The sequence below is a fragment of the Carassius carassius genome, chromosome 26, assembly GCF_963082965.1.
Source record: "Carassius carassius chromosome 26, fCarCar2.1, whole genome shotgun sequence".
NCBI classification, from domain to species: domain Eukaryota; kingdom Metazoa; phylum Chordata; class Actinopteri; order Cypriniformes; family Cyprinidae; genus Carassius; species Carassius carassius.
Window position 1 is genome coordinate 27149484 of NC_081780.1, and position 23378 is coordinate 27172861.

Sequence of the window (23378 nt, forward strand, 5' to 3'; positions counted from 1 at the left end):
TAAGAATCAGTGTAAATGATAATCAGTGTATCAGTAGATGGGTGCAAATGTATATGGAAATCAGTAGTCCAACCATCACAGAGGAGATGGATCAAAGGGCGGCGGTGATCTCCCAAATCCCTCACATCTCATGAGTTCTCCAAGCCGACAAGAGTCCAACGAACAGCACAAACGGGACCAGCACAAGATCTGCCCAAGCCCTGGCCCCACTTGCTCTCCTCTCTGTCCCAGTCTCTTATAGAGAGTCCTAATTACGTTCAGGTGTACAACAATCACTCACTTCAGCCAATCACCTGCAACTCAGAGATAATGAGTTAATCTCTAAAACCGTCACACACCACCCTTTAAAAGAGATCCGTTACCAATTGGATCAAGAATCAAACAAACAAAACAAAAAAAAACCAGCACCATCAACTTGGAAATCATTTAAACATTCATTGTTATACCACCTCTGATCACAGTATAAACATAATTTTCACAATTTCATCAATTCTCCAACATTGCCCCACCTTGCCACCAGCAATCTGGATCCTGAAAGCAATTTTAAGGCAACAAGAGAGCACAGAGAAACAGAAGCAACTGTACAACCATTGCACTTAATTGATCAGATCAGGAACACGGGATAACACATCCGCCACTACAATATCCGATCCTTTAATGTGTTTAACAATTAAATTGTAGGGCTGTAAAAAAAGAATCCAACGCATCAAGCGCTGACTTGGTGACTGTAAAGAATGCAAGAAAGTTAAAGGGTTATGATCAGAAAACACCTCTACAGGCATTCCTCCCCCCACATACACATCAAAGAACTGGAGTGCCCAAATTAAAGATAAAGCCTCTTGCTTGATCACGAAGTAATTTTTCTGATAAATGTTAAACTTACGAGAAAAAAAAAAACTTACGGGATAGTCCAGACCATTCTCCCCTGTCTGTAATAATACAGCTCCAGCTCCAACCAGCAGAAGTCAATAATTTAACATTTTCGAAAGCTCTCTGACAATTTTCCCTCCAGTCAAATTTCACTGAGTTCTTAAGCAAGTCAGTCAGTGGTGAAACCACGGTAACGAACTAAGTGTTGATCCCAGGTCTCACTGAAAACAATCACGTCATCTAAATACACTGCACACCCTTCCAGCCCAAAGACCACTCGATTCATCAATCTCTGGAAGGTGGCAGGTGCATCTCGCAAAGTGAAAGTGAAAGTGAAGTGACATTCAGCCAAGTATGGTGACCCATACTCAGAATTTGTGCTCTGCATTTAACCCATCCGAAATGCACACACACAGAGCAGTGAACACACACACACACTGTGAGCACACACCCGGAGCAGTGGGCAGCCATTTATGCTGCGGCGCCCGGGGAGCAGTTGGGGGTTCGATGCCTTGCTCAAGGGCACCTAAGTCGTGGTATTGAAGGTGGAGAGAGAACTGTACATGCACTCCCCCCACCCACAATTCCTGCCGGCCCGGGACTCGAACTCACAACCTTTCGATTGGGAGTCCGACTCGAATAACCATTAGGCCACGACTCCCACGACTCCCAAACCGAAACTCATAACTGAATAGGAGTATAATCCAGATGATGTAATAAAGAAGGTTACTTCTCTAGCTCTAGGAGTTAATGGCACTGGCCAATACCCCTTAAGAAGATCTTGCTTACTCACGAAATTAGCTGTACCCACCTGATCTACACAATCCTCCATTCGAGGAAGTGGAAAACATCGGGCTTCGTGATGGCGTTTAGCTTGTGATAGTCAGTTCAAAATCTATACGTTGAATCTGCTTTCCACACTAACAAGCAAGGTGAAGCCCAATTGGAACGCGACAGAACAGCTATTCCGTTCTCAAGCATATATTGAATCTCAGATTCCAAAGCTTCTCTCTTACTAACTGGAGCCCGATAGCACTGTTGATGAATAGGTTGCGCATCTCCCACATTAACATCATGCTCTATCAGGTGAGTACGAGTGGGTATATCTGAAAACAAACCAGAGAAGTCCATTAAAATCTGGGTTAGATCTTTATTTTGAACCTCTGTCAAATGTGAAAACAGCATCTAAATTCTGAAGAGTCTCTGAATTCTTTAATCGAGGTAACAAAACACAATCTTCAGGAACAACTATATCTTCTCCTCCCTTAACAAAAGGCTGATAAGACTCAAAAGAAGCTATAACAACTGGAGCAACTGGTTTAGTTGGTTGAATCTCAGACTTTTGAGAATAACAGGCTTTAAGCAAGTTTACATGGAAACACTGCTTAGATTTACGCCTATCGGGAGTGGCGACTTGATAGTTCTCATCTGACAGTTTCCGAATAACAGTATATGGCCCTGTAAACTTGGCACAAAAAGATGACCCAGAAGATGGCAACAAAATTAACACCTGATCACCTGGTGTAAAAACACGACCTTCAACATGCTTATCAAAGTGATTCTTCATCTTCTCTTGCGCAACAGCAAGATTCTTCCTTGCACTCAATCCAGCCAAAAACAAACGCAGACGAAAACCATTCACATACTCTACCAAATTTTGCGGAGGATCCTCTTCACCTAGTCCCTCACGCAAAACAGAAAGAGGTCCATGCACACGATGTCCGAAAACCAAATCATTTTGGCTAAATCCCAAGCCCTCTTGCTGTACCTCCCTAGCAGCAAGTAAAAGCCAAGGTAAACCCTCCTCCCAGTCACAGCTTAACTCTACACAGTAAGCACGCAAAAGTGACTTCAAGGTCTGGTGAAATCTTTCAACCGCACCCTGACTTTGAGGATGATAAACGCTCGACTGATTGTGTTTAACTTTAAGAACCTTCAAAACTTCAGCAAACATACGAGACGTAAAGTTGGTACCGTTATCACTTTGAATAATTTTAGGTATCCCGAAAATGGATATAAACTGAGTTAAAGCCTTGACAACCGCATTGGTGGTAATTCTTCGGATTGCATAAGCTGCTGGATAGCGAGTTGCCTGACACATAATGGTCAACAGATATGCACTCCACGATTTTGATGGAGGCAAGGGTCCCACGCAATCAATTATTAAGTGCTCAAACGGTCTGCTTGTAACAACTATGGGACTCAAAGGCACTGGTTTCAGCAGCTGATTTGGCTTCCCGGTCATCTGGCACGTGTGATACGTTCTGATGAAAGACGATATATCCTTTTTCAAACGGGGCCAATAAAACTGTCGTAAAATTTGGTCATAGGTCTTTTTTACTCCTAAAGGTCCAGCCACTTCACCATGTGCATGTTGTAATACTACGTCTCAAAAAGGTTTCGGCACCACCACTTGAATTAAACAATCGTCAGGTAAAATCTTTTTACAGGGATCGTACTTCCTTAGAAGCACCTCATCTTGGATAAAACATCCACTCACAGCACTTCTTACCTCCTTATGGGAAATAAGAGCATCAAACAACTTCTGCAACTCAGGGTCATCCAACTGCGCATCTACCAACTACCTATGAGAAATGGGTCACAACACCAGCTGTAAAAACTTCAGAAAATTTTTTATGCAAATCGTTGGAGTCCTCAGAGACTGGAATAAGCACTGGCGAGAGGTGATTCCACCTCCCGAGGTAGACTCTACCTCCAGCCAAATTGTTACCCACGATGACAGTAACCCCATCCACTGGCAAAGATGGACGAACTCCTAAAGATACTTCTCCACAAATCAGGTCGGAAGTCAAGTGTACTCTATGTAGAGGAACAGAAAGAGTGTTTAATACAATTCCCCTAATCAAAACACGCCTCCCTTCACTTGACACCTGAGAAAAGGGCAGAACAGATTCAAGAATAAAAGAATCTGATGAGCCTGTATCTCTCAAAATTTTAACTGGTATTTTACTCTCAGAGTTTGGCAGAGACACATAACCCCCCGTAATAAACGGTACAAAGTTATTCATGGCTACTAATTTGGAATCACATACTTCCTCTCCCACCTCTAAGGAAGTACCATGATCATTGGTTATTTTAGTAACATCAGTCACTAGCACAGGACTAATATGCGATTTCTTTTTTCCCAACTTCCACTTAGCAGCCAAAATTGGGCACTTATTTTTCCAATGGCCCAGATTAAAACAATAGTTACACACTAAGTCTCTTAGATTTCATTCGACCACTGTTCTCGGATTTTGAAGGATAAGTTTGTTCAAACTTCTTTGCTCCAACTCTGTTCTCATTAAAGTTACCACTTTGCTGACCTGACCGGTCTTCTCTGTACACCTTTCGATGTGTTAATACATAATCATCTGCCAAAACTCGCGCGGGACTCGCGCTCAGTGATGCAGCTTCACTGTCTGCGGTTTGACTTTACTAAATAAGATTTGAGGCGAATACAACTTATTGATCATGAGACCAACATTTAGCAAGCAGGAAAACATTCATTCTACCTGAAGGAAGACGTATTTCATTGAGCTAATGCTGTTAAATAGAGAGAGAGAGAGAGAGAGAGAGAGAGAGAGAGAGAGAGAACCAGTCTAGAGCTATTAAACTTAGAGCTCATTATATTGAAGTACAAATCCAAACACCAGAAACGTTATGCATTTTATGAATAATGAAATGTTATGAAAAGTATGCATTTTATTTATTCACATGCAGTATGGTTGTTGGTATTTAGCAGTTAAAACCTATTTTTAAACTTTAATTTAAATACTATTAAACTAACTTTAAATTCTCAAGGAGTTTAAAAGTAAAAAATGGTAAAATATCAGTGCATGTTAAATAGTCTAAATGAACTTGTGTTAACAATATAATTAGAACTAACAATATAATTTGATTTTTTTAAATGAACAATTCCTGTATAAAATGGGACAGCAACCTTTATATCAAAAATTTTTAAATCGTCCACAGCTGAGCATCGCAGGAGGCTGATCAAGTCATTTTCAGATGCAATGAAAAAAATAAAAATAAAAAAAAACCCTGGATAGCCTATTAGGCCCAGGCTCTGCTCTGAAGTATAAAATTTTTACGGATTAATCGCCTATTTTCATTTGCTGCATGTCTGTTTTATTTTTTATTTTTTTAAACATGCTAAAAAATAAATTAAGTTTGTCAGAGGAAAAAATATATAAGTTGTCTATAGTTGCATTTTAACGGATTCATCACCTATTCTCTGTTTGCTGCATGTTTTTTTTTTTTTAAACACGCTAAAAATTAAATCAGAGTTTGTGAGAGGAAAAAATATAAGTCAGGTATAAGTAGGGATGTGTACCGAAACCCAGTATTAAACTGGCCCCGGGGCTAAATTATGAAAGACCGTATCAGTAGGCTAAGATCTGACGCTATCGGTTCTGCTTTCGGTACTGGAACAAGGGAGAAAAAATAATGTACTATGTATTTTTGCTTAATTATGTTATCGTGCACATCTTATCTCACCAAACATTTCTAATGTGCGATTATATTAAGATGTTTGTCTGTGAGATCTGCAAGATCTCTCATGCGCGCCACGGAGGCTGTTTGTCAGTCACACACACACACACCACAACAAGCGCGGCGCACGCACACGCATTAACTGTACGTAAACTCCTGCTTAATAATAAAGAGTGACGATGGCGAAGAGATTTGCTTAATGTTATCGTGCACATTTTATCTCACCAAACATTTCTAATGTACGATCATATTAAGACGTTTGTCTGTGAAATCTGCGATTGATAAAAATAATAAAACCTATATTTCCCTCAAGACTAGTCATCTTTTTGTGGTTGTTTTAATTTAAACGTGTCTGCTTCTATTTTAGCCAATTTATTTTCAATAAACTAAAACAAAAATAATAATTAAAAAAGGAAAACGAATACAGCTTGTTATCAGACTGTAAAAAAAAATATGATGAAAAAGTCATGACAACACATTTTTAAGGTTGGCTACTTTAACTTATAGAAATAATTTAAGAAATTTAATGCGTTTTTATACTAGTTTAAATCTGAATTTTTAATACTATTAAACTGAATTTAAAATCTCATAGAATTTTAAGTTTAAATGGGTGAAAATGCCACAGTGAATATTAAATATAGCCTATATAACAGAAGACCTTGATTGCATGTTACCATGAAACTAACAGAATAATTAGATTTTTTTTTAATTAACAAATTCATGTACATTCACTTTTACGTCGTCCACAATTGAGCAACGCGAGAGGAAGGTATTGCGCAAGAGCGCACAAGTGAATGTGAAGAGAATTTTTAGGGGGTAGGAGGATTTTTTTATTCTTAAATTTTCATATGCAATGAAAAAAAAATGGGATAAACACGAAATAAATAAGTAAATAAAATAAATTGATATACAGTATATCCACTTAGCTTACCTGTTGGGTTTACCTCTCGAATTCTGGACACAGCCAAATGTTTCCATATTCGTGATGTTGTGTATTTGCAGCTAAACTATTATTTATTAGGTAAAATAGGCTTTTTGGTTCACGTGTGTTTCAGTATCGACGGAAAAATATTACAATGAGCAAAAATATGCCACAGTAGACCAGCTGCTCATGCTGAACTTCGCTGTTTACAATGAACGTGCATGTGAGGCACCTGCGCATAAAACAGCTGAAATATACCATACTCAATTTTTGCTCACACAGTTAAGGCATAATTGGAGACAGTTTGAAAAATCAAGAACAATAGCAGTTAATAAGAATTATTGCTGTTAGTGCGGTTTTAATGCTGGACCGTTCTCATTTCGTTCCTCATATGGAACTTGAAGGATTTTATTTATTTATTTTTGCTAAGAGCAAACCAGAATGAAAATATATGTATATTTTTTAATCCTTGTGTGTGTGTTCCTACATATATATAAATATAGGAACACACACATGGATTAGAACATTTAATATTTTTATTCTGGTTTGTTTATATATATATATATATATATATATATATATATATATATAGTAATGACTGTTTAATGACAATAGCATGCAGTAAGGCTTTGTGTAAAGGTCTTTCTTTTACATTTTTACTGCAGCCTAAAGATATCCCACGTTTTTAAATTAACTCTTACTTTAAATTTTATAATGGTTTTTAAGCATGTTAAAATGTTATAATATAATGCTATTGATGTTTTACTTGTCCTTTCATCTTCGTTTACAAACCCTCATTTTATTATTACAGTCAGTTCAAAATTCGTCCCTTTGCGCCACCTGGCGGTAGTTAAGCAAATGATTTTAACACGCGACTGAATTCAGTTAATGAGAACGCCGCGGCGGTAATGCCCAAATAGGCTGTCAACCTACTGTATGATGTAATTTCGTTTTAGGACGAGCCCCCAGTTGTTACGATCTCTTCTGAGTCGCAAAAAAAATAAGGGAGTTACCACACACCACAGCTAGTTTAATAAATGGATTTATTCATCCGTATAACAGAACACCATTAAGAATCAGTGTAAATGATAATCAGTGTGTCAGTAGATGGGTGCAAATGTACGTATATGGAAATCAGTAGTCCAACCATCACAGAGGAGATGGATCAAAGGGCGGCGGTGATCTCCCAAATCCCTCACATCTCATGAGTTCTCCAAGCCGACAAGAGTCCAATGAACAGCACAAACGGGACCAGCACAAGATCTGCCCAAGCCCAGGCCCCACTTGCTCTCCTCTCTGTCCCAGTCTCTTATAGAGAGTCCTAATTACGTTCAGGTGTACAACAATCACTCACTTCAGCCAATCACCTGCAACTCAGAGATAATGAGTTAATCTCTAAAAACCGTCACATCGGGACATCCCTAATTTTAATCATGATCCAAACAAAGATGCTACGCACGTTGCATAAGCAGTTATTTTTGATTTGATTATAACATTCTGATTTTATATTTGTGAAATGATGCTGCATAAAATATCTGAATGAAACAAAAACAGCAGTTGGGCTGAATGAATTATGGAAGTCCTAAGAGGCCATGAATTTTTGATATTTTCTTTTTTTCTCGTGATCATGACTTAATTTTCTTGTGATGTCGACTTAACAAAACTTGCTTTCTTAATAACACGACTTAATTATCATCTGATCTCGACATAAGTTTTTTTCTCTTGATCATCACTTAATCTCATGATCTCGACATAATGAAAGTTTTCTCATTATCATTCCTTAATTATATTGTGATCTTGACATAAGTTGTTTTCTCGTGGTCACAACTTTGTTCTCGTGATCTCAACATAAAACTTTTCTTGTTATTACGACTTAATATTTACTTGTGATCTCGACGTAATGAAAGTTGTTTTCTCATGATCAAAACTTAATTATCTTGTGATTTTGACATGACAAAAGTTGTTCTCTAAGTTACACAACTGCACCAACAGGTGGTAGTATAGACCAGACTATAACTTATGGGTTGTTGAAATTGCGGGGCAGCGCTTAAGTTTATGTGTGAGATCTGTGTGAGTGACAATGTGTGTGTATAATTTGCAATGAAGACAGTAAAGGAATTATTAAAATAAGTTTAGTGCATTAGTTAAGAAAATGTGCAATAATCACCTAACTTTATTCAGTGCAGTCCTGTATCGAGATAAGTATTGTATCATGACTTTTCTGGTGATACACAGCCCTGCTAGCAACCACCCCAATTAGATTGTGTACCTTGTATAGTAACTACATAGCAATAGCAATTTATTTACTGACTGAATGTGACTCTGTGTCTGTTTTCTAGTGTGAATCATGGAGGAGAATCCAGGATTACAGCAGGACTAAAGAAATGTATGTCTAAACTCAGAAACACACACGCACTCAGCTGTAGTGATTGCTGTTGATGTTATTAAAGTCTCTGTTCTTGTGTTCAGATGCCTGTTTTCTCACACTGGATCCAAACACAGCAAACACTAAACTCATTCTGTCTGAGGAGAACAGGAAGGTGACACGTATGAAAGAGAACAGAAAGATGGCACGCGTGGAAAAGAAACAGCCGTATCCTGATCATCCAGACAGATTTGATGATGTCTATCAAGTGTTGTGTAGAGAGAGTGTGTGTGGACGCTGTTACTGGGAGATTGAGTGGAGTGGAGATTATGTGTTTATATCAGTCTCATATAAGAGCATCAGCAGGAAGAGACGGGGTGATGAGTGTGTGTTTGGAAATAATGATCAGTCCTGGAGTTTGTTCTGCTCTTCCTCCAGATACTCATTTAAACACAATAAGATAGAGACTGTTGTCCCTGTAAAGCCCATCATCAGTAGAACAGGAGGGTATGGCCGTTACTATAGAACAGGAGTGGATGAAATCTATAGAACAGGAGTATTTGTGGATCACAGCGCAGGAACTCTGTCCTTCTACAGCGTCTCTGACACAACGAACCTCATCCACACAGTCCAGACCACATTCACTCAGCCGCTCTATCCTGCGTTTTTGGTTGGCTCTGGATCAGTGAAACTGTGTTGATGAATCGGATTAGATTGATAAGAGATTCTACCTATAATGCTTTGAGCTGCGTGATAAATCAGTAACAAAGAGATGTTATAGAGGCTCTGCATGACATTAAAACGGCAGCTGAACTTCTGTTCCTGAAATAACAGTCAGAATAAATGTGTCATAAATCTTCATATAGACAGTAGGATCTGTTTATCTACATTTGTGTTTTTATTGTAGTGTGACATCGATCATTTGTATTATTACTATCAAAATTACCTTTCTTCATGAATCAAAAAGTACATGTAATTAATTTTTCTCTATTGTTTTTGTGCATAATAATAAAACACAATGACAAATCAACTTGAGATCAGATTTAAATTGATGTTTGTATCATGAATATATTTGATTTTACAAAAGACATAAAACCGAAATGAGCCAAAAATAATAATATTGTACTCTTAAATAAGATGTAAGCATGTAAATAAATAAAAATACAATTACAGTACTACTAATAAATATTTATTACATTTTATACCAGTTAAACAAATAAATATAAAACTCCTTTAATTGCAATAATCAAATTTGTCCAGTTTTCTACTAAGCTTCCTGCTATAGCTCAATAAACCCCCAACTGGAAGGGTTTCAGGACACTGAAACGCATTCAGAGCCACTTTTTGAGCATTTATTGAGTACACATACACAGCTCGTCATATGTGACATTTAGCTCGTCCGTTAACTAATCACTTAGATCGCTAGGTTGTAAACCTGCAATGAAAACAAAACAAACATCAGAATGAACTAATGAAATTACACAATCATGAGATATAAATTTTCGATCTGAATTATTAGTAATGGCAGTTTACAGACACTCACCGGCAAGCGTACCAGTCCTGATCAACAACAGAATGAAAATGAAACTAAAGGCGGCGCCTGTGCACTCACTAACTACGCATGTACAGATTCACAATCTGGTGACTAGGGACAATAATAAAACATATCTGCGACCTAGTAAGATTATAACATATATGAAATATAACATAAACGTACCTGCATTTAGAATAAGATGGTAAATGTACACTTATTTCTTCAAACAACCAAGTTATTCAAATAACAAGTAAGTCAAATAACATCCATCACTTGTAATATACATACGCAAACAGTAGTGACACCTGCTGGAAAGTTCTACAATATTGCACTTTAAAATAAAAAAACTTGTATTTATTAAATGTAATAAAATGATTATTTTTACATTTTATCAAATATTATGAGAAAAACATACATTATAATAATCATAATTACAAAAATATAAATTATTAATTTTACTTGTATTATTTATATTACAATTAAACAAATCAATAAAATGTGTTATTATTGTAATAATATTACTGCAATATTTATTAAATAAAAGTATTATTAATAATAATAATAACCAAATTTTTAATTTTGTTATTATAAGATGGATTGTAAGGTCTGTTTTGAGTTTTTTTTCATGTTCTTGTTTTTTATGTATTTTATTTTGTAACCGTTTCATGCTGTTAGTGTCATGCTTCCCGTGGCCTGCTATAGGCCCTACATGACTTGCAACTTTCGTTCTGAGGCGGAGGAATTAAAAACAGAGCACTGCAGTCACTGATTCCTGCAACTAAAGCGCTTTAGACATTTACATGTGGTAACAGAAAGCCTTTTCATTCAGTAATATGTCCTGCTTAATATATAGTGCCTGTATAGACGGTTTCAACGGCAACAACATAAACGTTACTACGCATGCACGCTTTTGTGGACCTAACTTAACTTCCGGTAGACTTCCAAATAGAATCAATAACAACAGCCAAGTCCCTCTAGAGTATATATTTTTTAATAACAAATAAAATATGTTTGCCGCGTGGATCAGGCGGACTTACTGAAAATGCAAATTCATTCTTTGCCAACAGGAGATGTTTTAAAGCATAGACATAAAGCGCGAGAAATAGAGGTTTCCCCAGTAACAGCTGTAAACAAAGCAGAGGTGGTACGCTCATACGCTGCTTTATCAGGCATATAACACGCAAGTCTTCCTTCAGAAATGCAGCGATATAAAAACACCTGTGCCTCGTTTTAATATTTAAACATATAAATGTAAGGAATTATTATTATTAAACGTGCAGTACATAACGTTACTCATGTTTATTCAACGAAGCCTTTTTGAAAATCGATCAGTTTTAAAATCGTGGCAAGTCTCCAAAAATAAATAAATGTATGGGAAACACATCCCGCAGCGCAACCACCTGACCCCAACTTCAGTCTACTCATCACCTTGACTTTAACTGCGTTTGTAGACGGCACAGCTAGGCAGACCGATATACACAACACAGACCGGAAGTTAACTTAGGGCCAGGCGCGTGCGCCCGATGAAACTGTCTATATAACAAGCAAAGTTAAACATATGCTTGTTCTATTAAAAATAAATCAATAAAATGGGGTCTATAATTTTCCGTTTTATTATTTAATGCAATTCAGAAAAAATATTAAATATATTAAGTCTATATTAAAACTTCTACAGTTAAAAACAGATGCCAGCATTTGTGTAAATAAATATAAAATGCAGGTCATAGCTGTTTTTTTAAATATCACATATAGCCCACAACGAAAATAAAATACGATCAATCTTATTAATCAATGATAATTCAAGTAAAATGTAATCTCTTTACAAAGGTAAATTAAGGAATTAATTTTACTTAATTATTGAATAATGTACTTGTTCATCATTGTCTCAGTGTTTTATTCGCAAGAACAACTAAGTGATGAAACGTGCTCTGTCTGTCCTTTAAGGGTTACTGTACAAACATGGTGGCGACCTCCATGTAAAGTGATCCATGGTTTATGTAGATATAAATTGCTCAATCTAAGGTAATAAAAACCTAACTATTTTTTCAGAAGTGTATAAAGACCTTACTTAATGAACCATTATGTATATTATATTGCATTTCCGTCAACAGATCCTCCTAAATATAATGCATTTCTGTCAATAGATCCTCCTAAATATTACACACTGCACCTTTAAATAGAGGAATTTAAATAATTGTATTAGTCCAAAGTTCTGTAGAGCAACGTGGCTGTCCTTTTTGTATGGTTTCAATATCAAGCCAAGTGGCAGCCAGAATGGGTAATACCGCTGCATGGCCACGGCGGTACACGCAGCGCTATTATCCATTCTGTTAACTGCAAGTCAATCATGTGTTAAAATCATTCATAAAACAACTGCAAGGTGGTGCAAAGGGACAGATTGGAAACGGAGATGAAAGGACAAAGTAAATCAACAATAATATTATAATATAACACTGTAACATCTTTAAAAACCATTAGAAAATTTACAGTGAGTTAATTTCAAAACGTGGGATAGTCTTAGGCTACAGTCTACGCATCAAAAATAAAAAAAAGACCTTACACAAAGGCTCTTGAGCATACTAATGTTATATATATATATAAACAAAACCCGTTAAAAAATGTGGGGGAGATTCACAAAGAGTGGACTGCAGCTGGAGTCAGTGCTTCAAGAACCACTACACACAGACGTATACAAGACATGGGTTTCAGCTGTCGCATTCCTTGTGTCCAGTCACTTTTGAACAACAGACAGCATCAGAAGCATGTCGCTTCAAAAAAGACTGGACTGCTGCTGAGTGGTCCAAAGTTATGTTCTCTGATTAAAGTAAATTAAGCATTTCCTTTGGAAATCAGGGTCCCAGAGTCTGGAAGAAGAGAGGAGAGGCACACAATCCACGTTGCTTGAGGTCCAGTGTAAAGTTTCCACAGTCAGTGATGGTTTGGGGTGCCATGTCATCTGCTGGTGTTGGTCCACTGTGTTATTCTGAGGTCCAAGGTCAACACAGTCGTATACAAGGAAGTTTTAGAGCACTTCATGCTTCCTGCTGCTGACCAACTTTATGGAGATGCAGATTTCATTTTCCAACAGGACTTGGCACCTGCACACAGTGCCAAAGCTACCAGTAACTGGTTTAAGGACCATGGTATCCCTGTTATTAATTGGCGAGCAAACTCGCCTGTCCTTAACCCAATAGAAAATCTATGGGGTATTGTGAAGAGGAAGATGCGAGTTGCCAGACCCAAGAATGCAGAAGAGCTGAAGGCCACTATAAGAGCAACTTGGGCTCTCATAACACCTGAGCAGTGCCACAGACTGATCGACTCCATGCCACGCCGCATTGCTGCAGTAATTCAGGAAAAAGGAGCCCCAACTAAGTATTGAGTGCTGTACATGCTCAAACTTTTCATTTTTATACTTTTCAGTTGGCCAACATTTCTAAAAATCCTTTCTTTGTATTGGACTTAAGTTATATTCTAATTTTCTGAGATACTGATATTTGGGATTTTCCTTAGTTGTCAGTTATAATCATCAAAATTAAAAGAAATAAACATTTGAAATGTATCAGTCTGTGTGTAATGAATGAATATAATATAGAAGTTTCACTTTTTGAATGGAATTAATGAAATAAATCAACTTTTTGATGATATTCTAGTTATATGACCAGCACCTGTATATATATACACATGGATTAAAAGCTAAAGGTTTTAATTTTGGTTAATTCTTGGCTAAAAAAAATCTTCAGGTTCCATATGCAGAGCGAAATGATAACAGTCCAGCATTTAGAAATATTTCTTATTAACGCTTTGCAGTTTTGAATTATGCCTTTGCTGTGTGACCAAATATGGAAAATTCAGTTCATTCCATTTCAGTTGTTTGATCGTGCTGGTGTCTCATGTGCACGTATTCACTGGAAACAGTGCAGATGTTCACTGTGACATTCAGCGCGAGCAGCGGTCCACTTTGGCATATTTTTGCTCATAATTTTTTTTTTTTAATCAATATTGAAACGCGTATACCTACAATACCTAATAGTATTAGTAGAATAATAGTTACGCTTCAAATGGCCAACATCATCGGCAAGGCTAGCCCCTTTTTAGGGGTGCTTCAGCACCCCTAAAAAGAAGCTCAACACCCCTAAAACTTGGAATAAGAAATGTTGTTATTCAAAAATTTGTATTCGTCTTTTACAAGGTTAAATAATGTCCAAAACATACTCCGTAGTTTGTGGTTTAAAATGTATGTGTTAAAGATGAAAATGAAAACATCCCCGCTTAGCAAATGGTGTCAACCTCTTCTCTTCTTTTACTTCTCCTCTGTACCTGCACCGCTCAGCACAACCGTCATCCAGCGAGAAACACGCGCAGAGTGAGAACCCATTATGTGGTGTTGTGAATCAACTAAGTTGCCCCAAAGCTGTGTCTCACACTTCTTTCCTTTTACCTAGTTGTTCCGATTCCGAAACCGCATCAGAATACTGGAGTCAGTATCCTGAATCACCATATAATAACCTATAATAAGCGTTTATTTTCAGACTATTTTTGTCCAGCGGCTCACCACCACTGTGGAGTAGCACAGGACCTGGGTGACTCATCCATAGTCATAAACGGAGAGAAGTAGCGCCGGTTACAATGTTCTTCTGCAATACGCATGCATTTTTGTTTATTAACTGATAGAGCATGAAACAAAAACAGCAGTGCGACAAATAAACTGTGTACCTGTGTAGAGCGTCCGCGTGTCTCTGTTGTTAAAGTTTATTGTTAATTTGATACTCATTTTAACAATCAGGAGTCATGTAAACATGACACCACGTCCATCTTTTCTGGTCAGTTGTCATGTAAATATGAAGCCCTGGCGTTTGGACCAGAGTGAAAACAAACAACATATCACTTTATACACAACTTCAGACCATTTCTTGTCATATTCATTACCATATTGAACTTAAAGGTACAATTTGTAAGATATTTGCAGTAAAATATCCAAAAACCACTAGTCTAGTGTTATATATTTTGTCCAGCTGATAACTAACAATATCTCAAATTTTTTCAACTACTTGTAAATCATGAGAAAATTCCCATTATAAACAGTGACACGGGGCAGTGCAGTCGCCTGTCAATGACGTTAGTTCTCCTTCTTCTTAGTTTTATGGCAGATTACAACCATGGCTTATCAGGTGCATACCGCCACCTACTGTATCGGAGTAAGTAGCATGGATATGAATCTAATGATGTTAGTTAGCCTTTGTTACCGCCTTTACTGACGTAGAAACCACATGACAACAGTGTCGTGGACAAATGCGGAAGTAGCTTCGCGACAAACTTCAACTAGAAAGAGATGCCGATCTTGCTGATGTTTTACTCGACAGGTGAGTTGTTTTTATTCGTATCTTTACAGAAAACGTAGCTATTATAACGATCAACAAGATTAGTATCACGAGGCATACACGCCAAACGTGGGGTATGTAATCTACTCACGCAAATTGTTGAACTCGCCATAAAATCCATGATTTATGTTTCCATCTGATTTGATGGCCGTAAGCAGTTGGGTAGAAGACAACAAATCCCTTCATTCCACGCTCCTTCTTATCGTCATCATACCACGCGATTGTTTTGGTAGTGTGCCCTCTAGTGGCAGGTCCTACAACCTGTACCTTTAAGTCAAAAAAGTGATAGTTGCAAAAAACTTTCTGAAGCGCAAGAGTGAAGCTGGTACAGTTCAGGACTTGCCAGCAGTGTACAAACTCCTAGATTCTGAAATGTTCCCTTCACTGAAAGCTGTTATGCAGGTTGCCTTGACAATACCAGTTAGCAGATGTACATGTGAGCGGTCTTTTAGTGCCTTGCGTCGGCTCCATACATGTCCTCGCTCAGGAGGGCCACAGGTCAAAGCAGACTCCAGCACCTAGCTGTGATGTCTATTGAGAAGGAGTTGCTTGAAAAAAGTTGGGCGACATAGATTAACTCTCCCAAAGTAGAGCCAAATGGCGAATCAGGGGAAGTACTTCAAAGATTTCCCTCTCTTTCTTTTTTACTTTCTAAGTATTTTCAAGACCTCTGTAAATAATCTAGATATTTTTGACTTTTTGGTTTTTACCTTTTTTCTTGATGTGAAGCTTGTTTTATTATTATTTATTGATGACATTGGTTTATGGAGGTTCAGACAGGTGTGCAACCAGATATGTTAGAGATGGCCATTTGTAAATTTACAGAAGATGAATTACATTATGTTGTCCAAGTACCTGTTACTTTGTTCAAAGTTGAATCTAATCTTATCTAATCAATCTGATGACTGTTGATACAAAAGGAGGCACAAGGAGTGAAGAAGGTTTTGTGTTTGTTACAGGGGGCTGTCTGTGTGGACTCTCATAATTAAGCTGGTGTTCTGAAGAGGTCTCAAAAAAAGAAAAAAAATCTGGATTTTGGAGTTTGGACATAAACTACATTTTAACCTCAGACCTCGCATGAGTTTTCTTCGCGTCAGTTGTCGCAAGCTCAAACGTGACCACTCTAAAGATGAGCAAGGTGTGGGATTATTATGAATTAGAAGGAAACAGAAAAGTTTTGTGTAAATTGTGTAATGTCAAATGATCTTACTATAACTTTTCTGGAGTGATGCGTCATTAAATTCAATACAGGCACGTAGGCATTAGCTTAGAGACTATCCAAAGCCAGCTAATGTCAATCACGCCATTCACTGCGTTCCCGTTCGAAGGAAGCATTGGAGCACACTGATTTATTTACATTTACATTTATGCATTTAGCAGATGCTTTTATCCAAAGCGACTTACATAAGGTTTTATGGCTGTGGAACAGCATGAGGGTAAGTAATACATTTTCATTTTTGGGTGAACTATCCCTTTAAATCTAATTTACTGACTATTATTTTGTAGGTCACTAAAAATTGTCATTGCCCCACCTTCATTGTAAAAAATGCAGAGAAACATGGATACCAGGTGTGTTTGAAATGCTGGCCTGCAACCATAAACTTCTGCACGATTTATGATGAGGATATCTTCATGTCATTTGAAGACTTAAAAATGGCTGCTCCAGGATTGTCTCGTTTAGCATTCATAAGAATGCTTGACACAAAGACTGCACTATGGCAGAGTGAGTACCTTTTTTCATATACTGATAAGCCATAGCATTAAAACACTCTTAAGTATTTTTAAGCTATAAACTCATGCAAACAAAACATTTTTGCATTCAGAACATCAGTCCAAAATCCCAGGAGATGAGCAGTGTAGTCCATATTTACTCCTGGTTTTAAGGGTGCTTTGACACTAGCACTTTTGCTACATTCATGTGCACGTGCTCCACAAGCTCAGGATCAGAGCCTGAGTTGACAAAGAAAGTTGATGATCAGCATCATGGTCCCATCTGGCACAAACAATCATCCATTTGATTATCAAATCAAATGCAGTGTAGTTCATAAAGTTAAGATGACCGATTTCTGCATGATATTGTTAATATAAATTATCCAAATTTTATAGACTGCTAAAAACTCCTGTGATTTTCAAACACTCTATAATCTCTATCACTTATGTAGAATTGAGACAAAAATATATAAATAAAACTGCGAAGCAGTTCTCTGAGGAAAAACACCTTAATGACCAAATAACAGTAGCCAGATTGGTGGTAACTGTTTTGTAGAATTGTGGACAATCGTATTTTTGAATAGCTTTGTACAATTTCAGTGAACAAGGAGGTCCATGATAACATTATTCTGTTTTAATGTTTTGGCGGTCAGTATATTTAACTAATATAGGACGGTAGATGTGGAAAAGACTTACAATGAACAAGCCTAGAATTTAATAATTTTTAAATGTATCTTTATCTAGTCTGGTACTTTTTGCGATACATTTTTAAAGAGCTTTTTCAAGTGGTCCATCTGCCGTTATGAGGTGTCACAGTGTCTGGGTTGTGTTCCCTGGGTTTCCACTAGATGTCCTCCTTTCCCACAGTGTCTGTCACCTCATTAACCACATTCCTCACGTCCCTGCCTAAATCATTGCGTTCGTCTCTCCCTGTGTATTTAACCCGGTGGTCTGTCTTAGTATGTGTCACGGAGTCCTTGTGAATTCATGTCCGTCTGTTATCGTGACCTTGCCTTGTGTTCGTGTTTAATTCATGTTTTGTTTATGTTCTGATTGTGTTTGGTATTGACCCCTGCCTGGACTGTTTATTCTCTTTGGATTATCCCTAAATAAAGACGTACTCGCAATTGGTTCTCTCTCCGTGAATCCTTGCATCCCGGTCGTGACATGAGGTTGACTAGATCTGCGGCGAACAACATTTCATGTCCCAGCTTGTACCCCTCTATTGCTGACAAATGCATTGGAAAGCAACAGAAAACTTCGCCGTTTCAAAAAGGCTGCGAAGTAAGTGTTTAATAGTTATTGTTGACTATCTATTTGAATGGCAATATTTTTTATACCATTATGACTTAATGTTTTGTGTTGGTAATACTAAGACCTTGGAGCAGAATGTCTCATACTGTGAGGACTGTTTATATATATATAAATATATATATTTTTTAAGTGGCCTTAACTACTATGTACTTACATTTAAATTAATCATTTGATACAATGCTCTTATTGTGTACATGCATGCATGTAATTACATCTGTAGTTCATTTCTGTAATTACATTTATAATTACACTGTTGACCCATCCTTTACACATTACCACTGCCCTTAAACCTACCCATACCACCAAACCTGTCCCTAACCTTTCCCATATCCCACCTCAATAGCAGCAAAAGTGTTTTGCAATTCAATATGAACACAATAAGTACATTATACTTATTTTTTTTGATGCAAGTACATATTAGTTAAGGCCAACTTGATATAAAGTGGGACTATATAGTATAATATCATAATATAATATAGTGTGTTGATTGTAGTTTAAAAACCTGATCTAAAAAACTACATGTAATTTTGTTTTATTAGTTCAGAGGACTCTAGCTACTTTGAGGTGTTGTTTTTTTGATGATGATGATGTTTCCTCTTTTAAGTACATTGGCAAAAAAGTGCAACATGTAAGTTTACTATACTTGCCACCAGATTGCTTGCAAGTACACATGATTTATGATTATTGTATCCAGTGATTTCACAAAGTCATGTTTACACAAATTAATAATGCCTGTCTGCTTTTTTCCTCTCTATCGCAAATGCATTTTTTTCCCTTCTGATCTTTTATTTCAAGTAGGTGGGAGGCAAAAGTGTTTGTGGATCTGCAGAGTTTGCCGCTGCGAAAGAGTTTTCCTGCAATTCCAGCAGTGAGCTGGATGAGGAGGAAATTGAAGTCTCAGTCTGTAGGCATGGCGTTCTTTTGAGGGCACTCAATATGTTCAGAGAAGAGATCTATGCTTACCCTCTGTACTTGCAGAAAGAGCTCTGCACAGAAAATGCAACTTTCTTTTGTTCCGACATCATGTGCAAATACTGGCCATACTTGATAATAGTTTTCCAGGTCAGCCCAGAACTGAGACATCTTCTGAAAATGAAGCCTTTCTTCACAGTTATGCATGAGAAAGTACATGGTGTGAAATGTGAGGTATTCAAGACCAATGTGTTCATATTGCCTATTTTATATTTGTATTCAGTAAAAGCCTGCATGTATTAAACTTTTTCTCGCTCAATAGATCAAATGGAGTGGAAGCTTTCAAACGGTTGCTGCATATACCATGGTAGAAGAAGTGGAACACGCGAATAGCTTTTTTATCAAAGATTGGTATAAGCACTAAGTTAGTGTGTTTATATGTAATATTCGCCTCAATAACTTTTCCAGATATTTAAATTAGCAAATAACTCAAATGTGAGACTTTGTTGTTAAGTGTATTTAGTTTGTTTGTTTTTGATTGACAGGGCGCACAGATTTGCTCACATTGCAGTGTATGGAGTGGAACAAAATGAAGGTTCAGAATATGTGCCAAACTCTGCACAAGATACCAAAAGGCAATCTTTATTTATATTTGTCTTCTATTATGATTATGTTTTAAATGTAAAGCATCAGTGTCTTCTACTGTGGCAGAAAATGTTTGAATTAGTTGATTTTCAGGTATTTCTCACAAAATGTCATTCTTATTGTCACAATGAGTAGGACGCGCAGAGGAAGAAACAGGGTCTGGGTCTAAATGCAGGGAAAAAACTCCTTATAATAAACAAAAAAAGCCAACAAGGCAAAAAAAAAAAAGCAGGAAAGGTTACAGGTCAATAGGATCACACATACATGAACAAGTAACAATACAGCCAGACAGGGGTATGTTTCCTGTACAACGATGTAACTCGCTGATTAACCACCATAGTACGATGCATCATTATGGAAACAAACTTGCTAGTCACGACTGTTTCTCAAAACCGTAGTGCCTGTGTCGCAGATCCATGGTTGGTTTGAGCCGTCGATCTTCTTTGATCTAATGGCTGACTGGAGCCATGAGCACATACCGCCACCTACAGTAATTTGGTTTTATTTTCTTTATTCGACTCAAATTACACTTTTGAAATGATGTTACGTAGGAGTCGAGGAATACCGAATCATTCATTTGTTCTGCAATATACTATATACACACACAGAGTTACAAAATGTGCTCTTTTTCTGATACCAATGTCAATAATTTCACAAGATCATATAAATACTATTTCTTATTTAATATTGATAGGCTACTTAACAACAATTGAAAAAAGATGGGTTTTGATAAAACTGTGATGTACGGTTGTGGACACCGGGTGTCTATTTTGCTAAATTTTCCCTATTTAAATCTCCTTTCCATTCAGCCATGTGTTAATGAAAATTACACGAAAACCCCAATTTTCAAAGCATGAAATTGCAGCTCTGTTTGAGGTGGTGGAACACAATAAAGTCCAGCTATTTTCAAAGCTGAAAAATAGCATTACAAATGCTGACAAAAATAAAATCTGGGCAGAAATCACTCAAAAAAATAAATGATGCTGGCTATGGATATGAACAAAGCTCAGAGGGCGGCAGGAATAAGTGGAGGCCCTTTCCACCCTGGTCCTCCAACATCGGGCCCTTTCCAGTCTGGCCCTTCAACATAGGGCCCTTCAGCATAGGGCCCTTTCCAGTCTGGCCCTCCAACATGGGGCCCTTTCCAGTCTGGCCCTCCAACATGGGGCCCTTTCCAGTCTGGCCCTCCAACATGGGGCCCTTTCCAGTCTGGCCCTTCAACATGGGGCCCTTCAGCATGGGGCCCTTTCCAGTCTGGCCCTCCAACATGGGGCCCTTTCCAGTCTGGCCCTCCAACATGGGGCCCTTCCCAGTCTGGCCCTCCAACATGGGGCCCTTCCCAGTCTGGCCCTCCAACATGGGGCCCTTCCCAGTCTGGCCCTCCAACATGGGGCCCTTCCCAGTCTGGCCCTCCAACATGGGGCACTTTCCACCCTGGGCCTCCAACATCGGGCCCTCCAACATCAGGCCTTTTCCAGTCTGGTCCTTCAACATCAGGCCCTTTCCACCCTGGGCCTCTAACATCAGGCCCTCTCCAGTCTGGTCCTCTTACATCAGGCATCACATCTTCAGAGGACAAGAAGAAACAATGCTTAAAATTCAGTTGTCAGTTACACTGCATTATTATGCTACTGGAAATTTATGGAGGTGGTGGGTGATGGAAGCACACATTACTTTTTTGTGGGCCACTTCTGCAGTTTGCAGGTGGCTGAAGAGGGTGCATGGCTTTGGTGATAGCTGGCTGCTGAGAGACTGTGGATATCCTTTTCACACATACCTCCTGTCACCTGTGCGGCATCCAGCCACCACTGCAGTTTAAACTATTTGTTTAATCTGATATAATTTCTGTTAAATCTTAGATAAACATTAAATGAACACTTAAAAACAAAATAATTTTCCAAACCGTGTATACGGTGTGTGTGTGTGTGTGTACATACATTACATACATTACATTACATTACATACATACATATATATATATATATATAATGTACACTCACCTAAACGATTATTAGGAACACTATACTCATACTGTGTTTGACCCCCTTTCTCCTTCAGAACTGCCTTAATTCTACGTGGCATTGATTCAACAAGGTGCTGAAAGCATTCTTTAGAAATGTTGGCACATATTGATAGGATAGCATCTTGCAGTTGATGGAGATTTGTGGGATGCACATCCAGGGCACGAAGCTCCCGTTCCACCACATCCCAAAGATGCTCTATTGGGTTGAGATCTGGTGACTGTGGGGGCCATTTTAGTACAGTGAACTCATTGTCAAGAAACCAATTTGAAATGATTCGAGCTTTGTGACATGGTGCATTATCCTGCTGGAAGTAGCCATCAGAGGATGGGTACATGGTGGTCATAAAGGGATGGACATGGTCAGAAACAATGCTCAGGTAGGCCATGGCATTTAAGCGATGCCCAATTGGCACTAAGGGGCCTAAAGTGTGCCAAGAAAACATCCCCCACACCATTACACCACCACCACCAGCCTGCACAGTGGTAACAAGGCATGATGGATCCATGTTCTCATTCTGTTTACGCCAAATTCTGACTCTACCATCTGAATGTCTCAACAGAAATTGAGACTCAACAGTTTTCCAGTCTTCAACTGTTCAATTTTGGTGAGCTCGTGCAAATTGTAGCCCCTTTTTCCTATTTGTAGTGGAGATGAGTGGTACCCGGTGGGGTCTCCTGCTGTTGTAGCCCATGTGCCTCAAGGTTGTGTGTGTTGTAGCTTCACAAATGCTTTGCTGCATACCTCGGTTGTAACGAGTGGTTATTTCAGTCAAAGTTGCTCTTCTATCAGCTTGAATCAGTCGGCCCAATTCTCCTCTGACCTCTAGCATCAACAAGGCATTTTCGCCCACAGGACTGCTGCATACTGGATGTTTTTCCCTTTTCACACCTTTCTTTGTAAACCCTAGAAATGGTTGTGCATGAAAATCCCAGTAGCTGAGCAGACCAGCCCGTCTGACACCAATAACCATGCCACGCTCAAAATTGCTTAAAATCACCTTTCTTTCTCATTCTGACATTCAGTTTGGAGTTCAGGAGATTGTTTTGACCAGGACCACACCCCTTAATGCATTGAAGCAACTGCCATGTGATTGGTTGATTAGATAATTGCATTAATGAGAAATTGAACAGGTGTTCCTAATAATCCTTTAGGTGAGTGTATACACACGTAGAGAATTCTATATTCTAATTCTGTAAAAACAACAAAC

General features: G+C 38.1%; 1 protein-coding gene across 2 annotated transcripts in view; it reads left to right on the plus strand.

The window, feature by feature from the left end:
* Positions 1-9596, plus strand: part of LOC132106018 (NACHT, LRR and PYD domains-containing protein 12-like) — an 88668-nt gene extending 79072 nt beyond the window's left edge. For both annotated transcript variants that reach the window (XM_059511607.1, XM_059511609.1), the window contains 2 exons: positions 8626-8672; positions 8756-9596. In XM_059511607.1, the coding sequence (XP_059367590.1) occupies positions 8626-8672; positions 8756-9351 (643 nt within the window). In that variant the 3' untranslated portion in view covers positions 9352-9596. The remainder of the gene's footprint in view (positions 1-8625; positions 8673-8755) is intronic.
* Positions 9597-23378: the final 13782 nt, after the last annotated feature.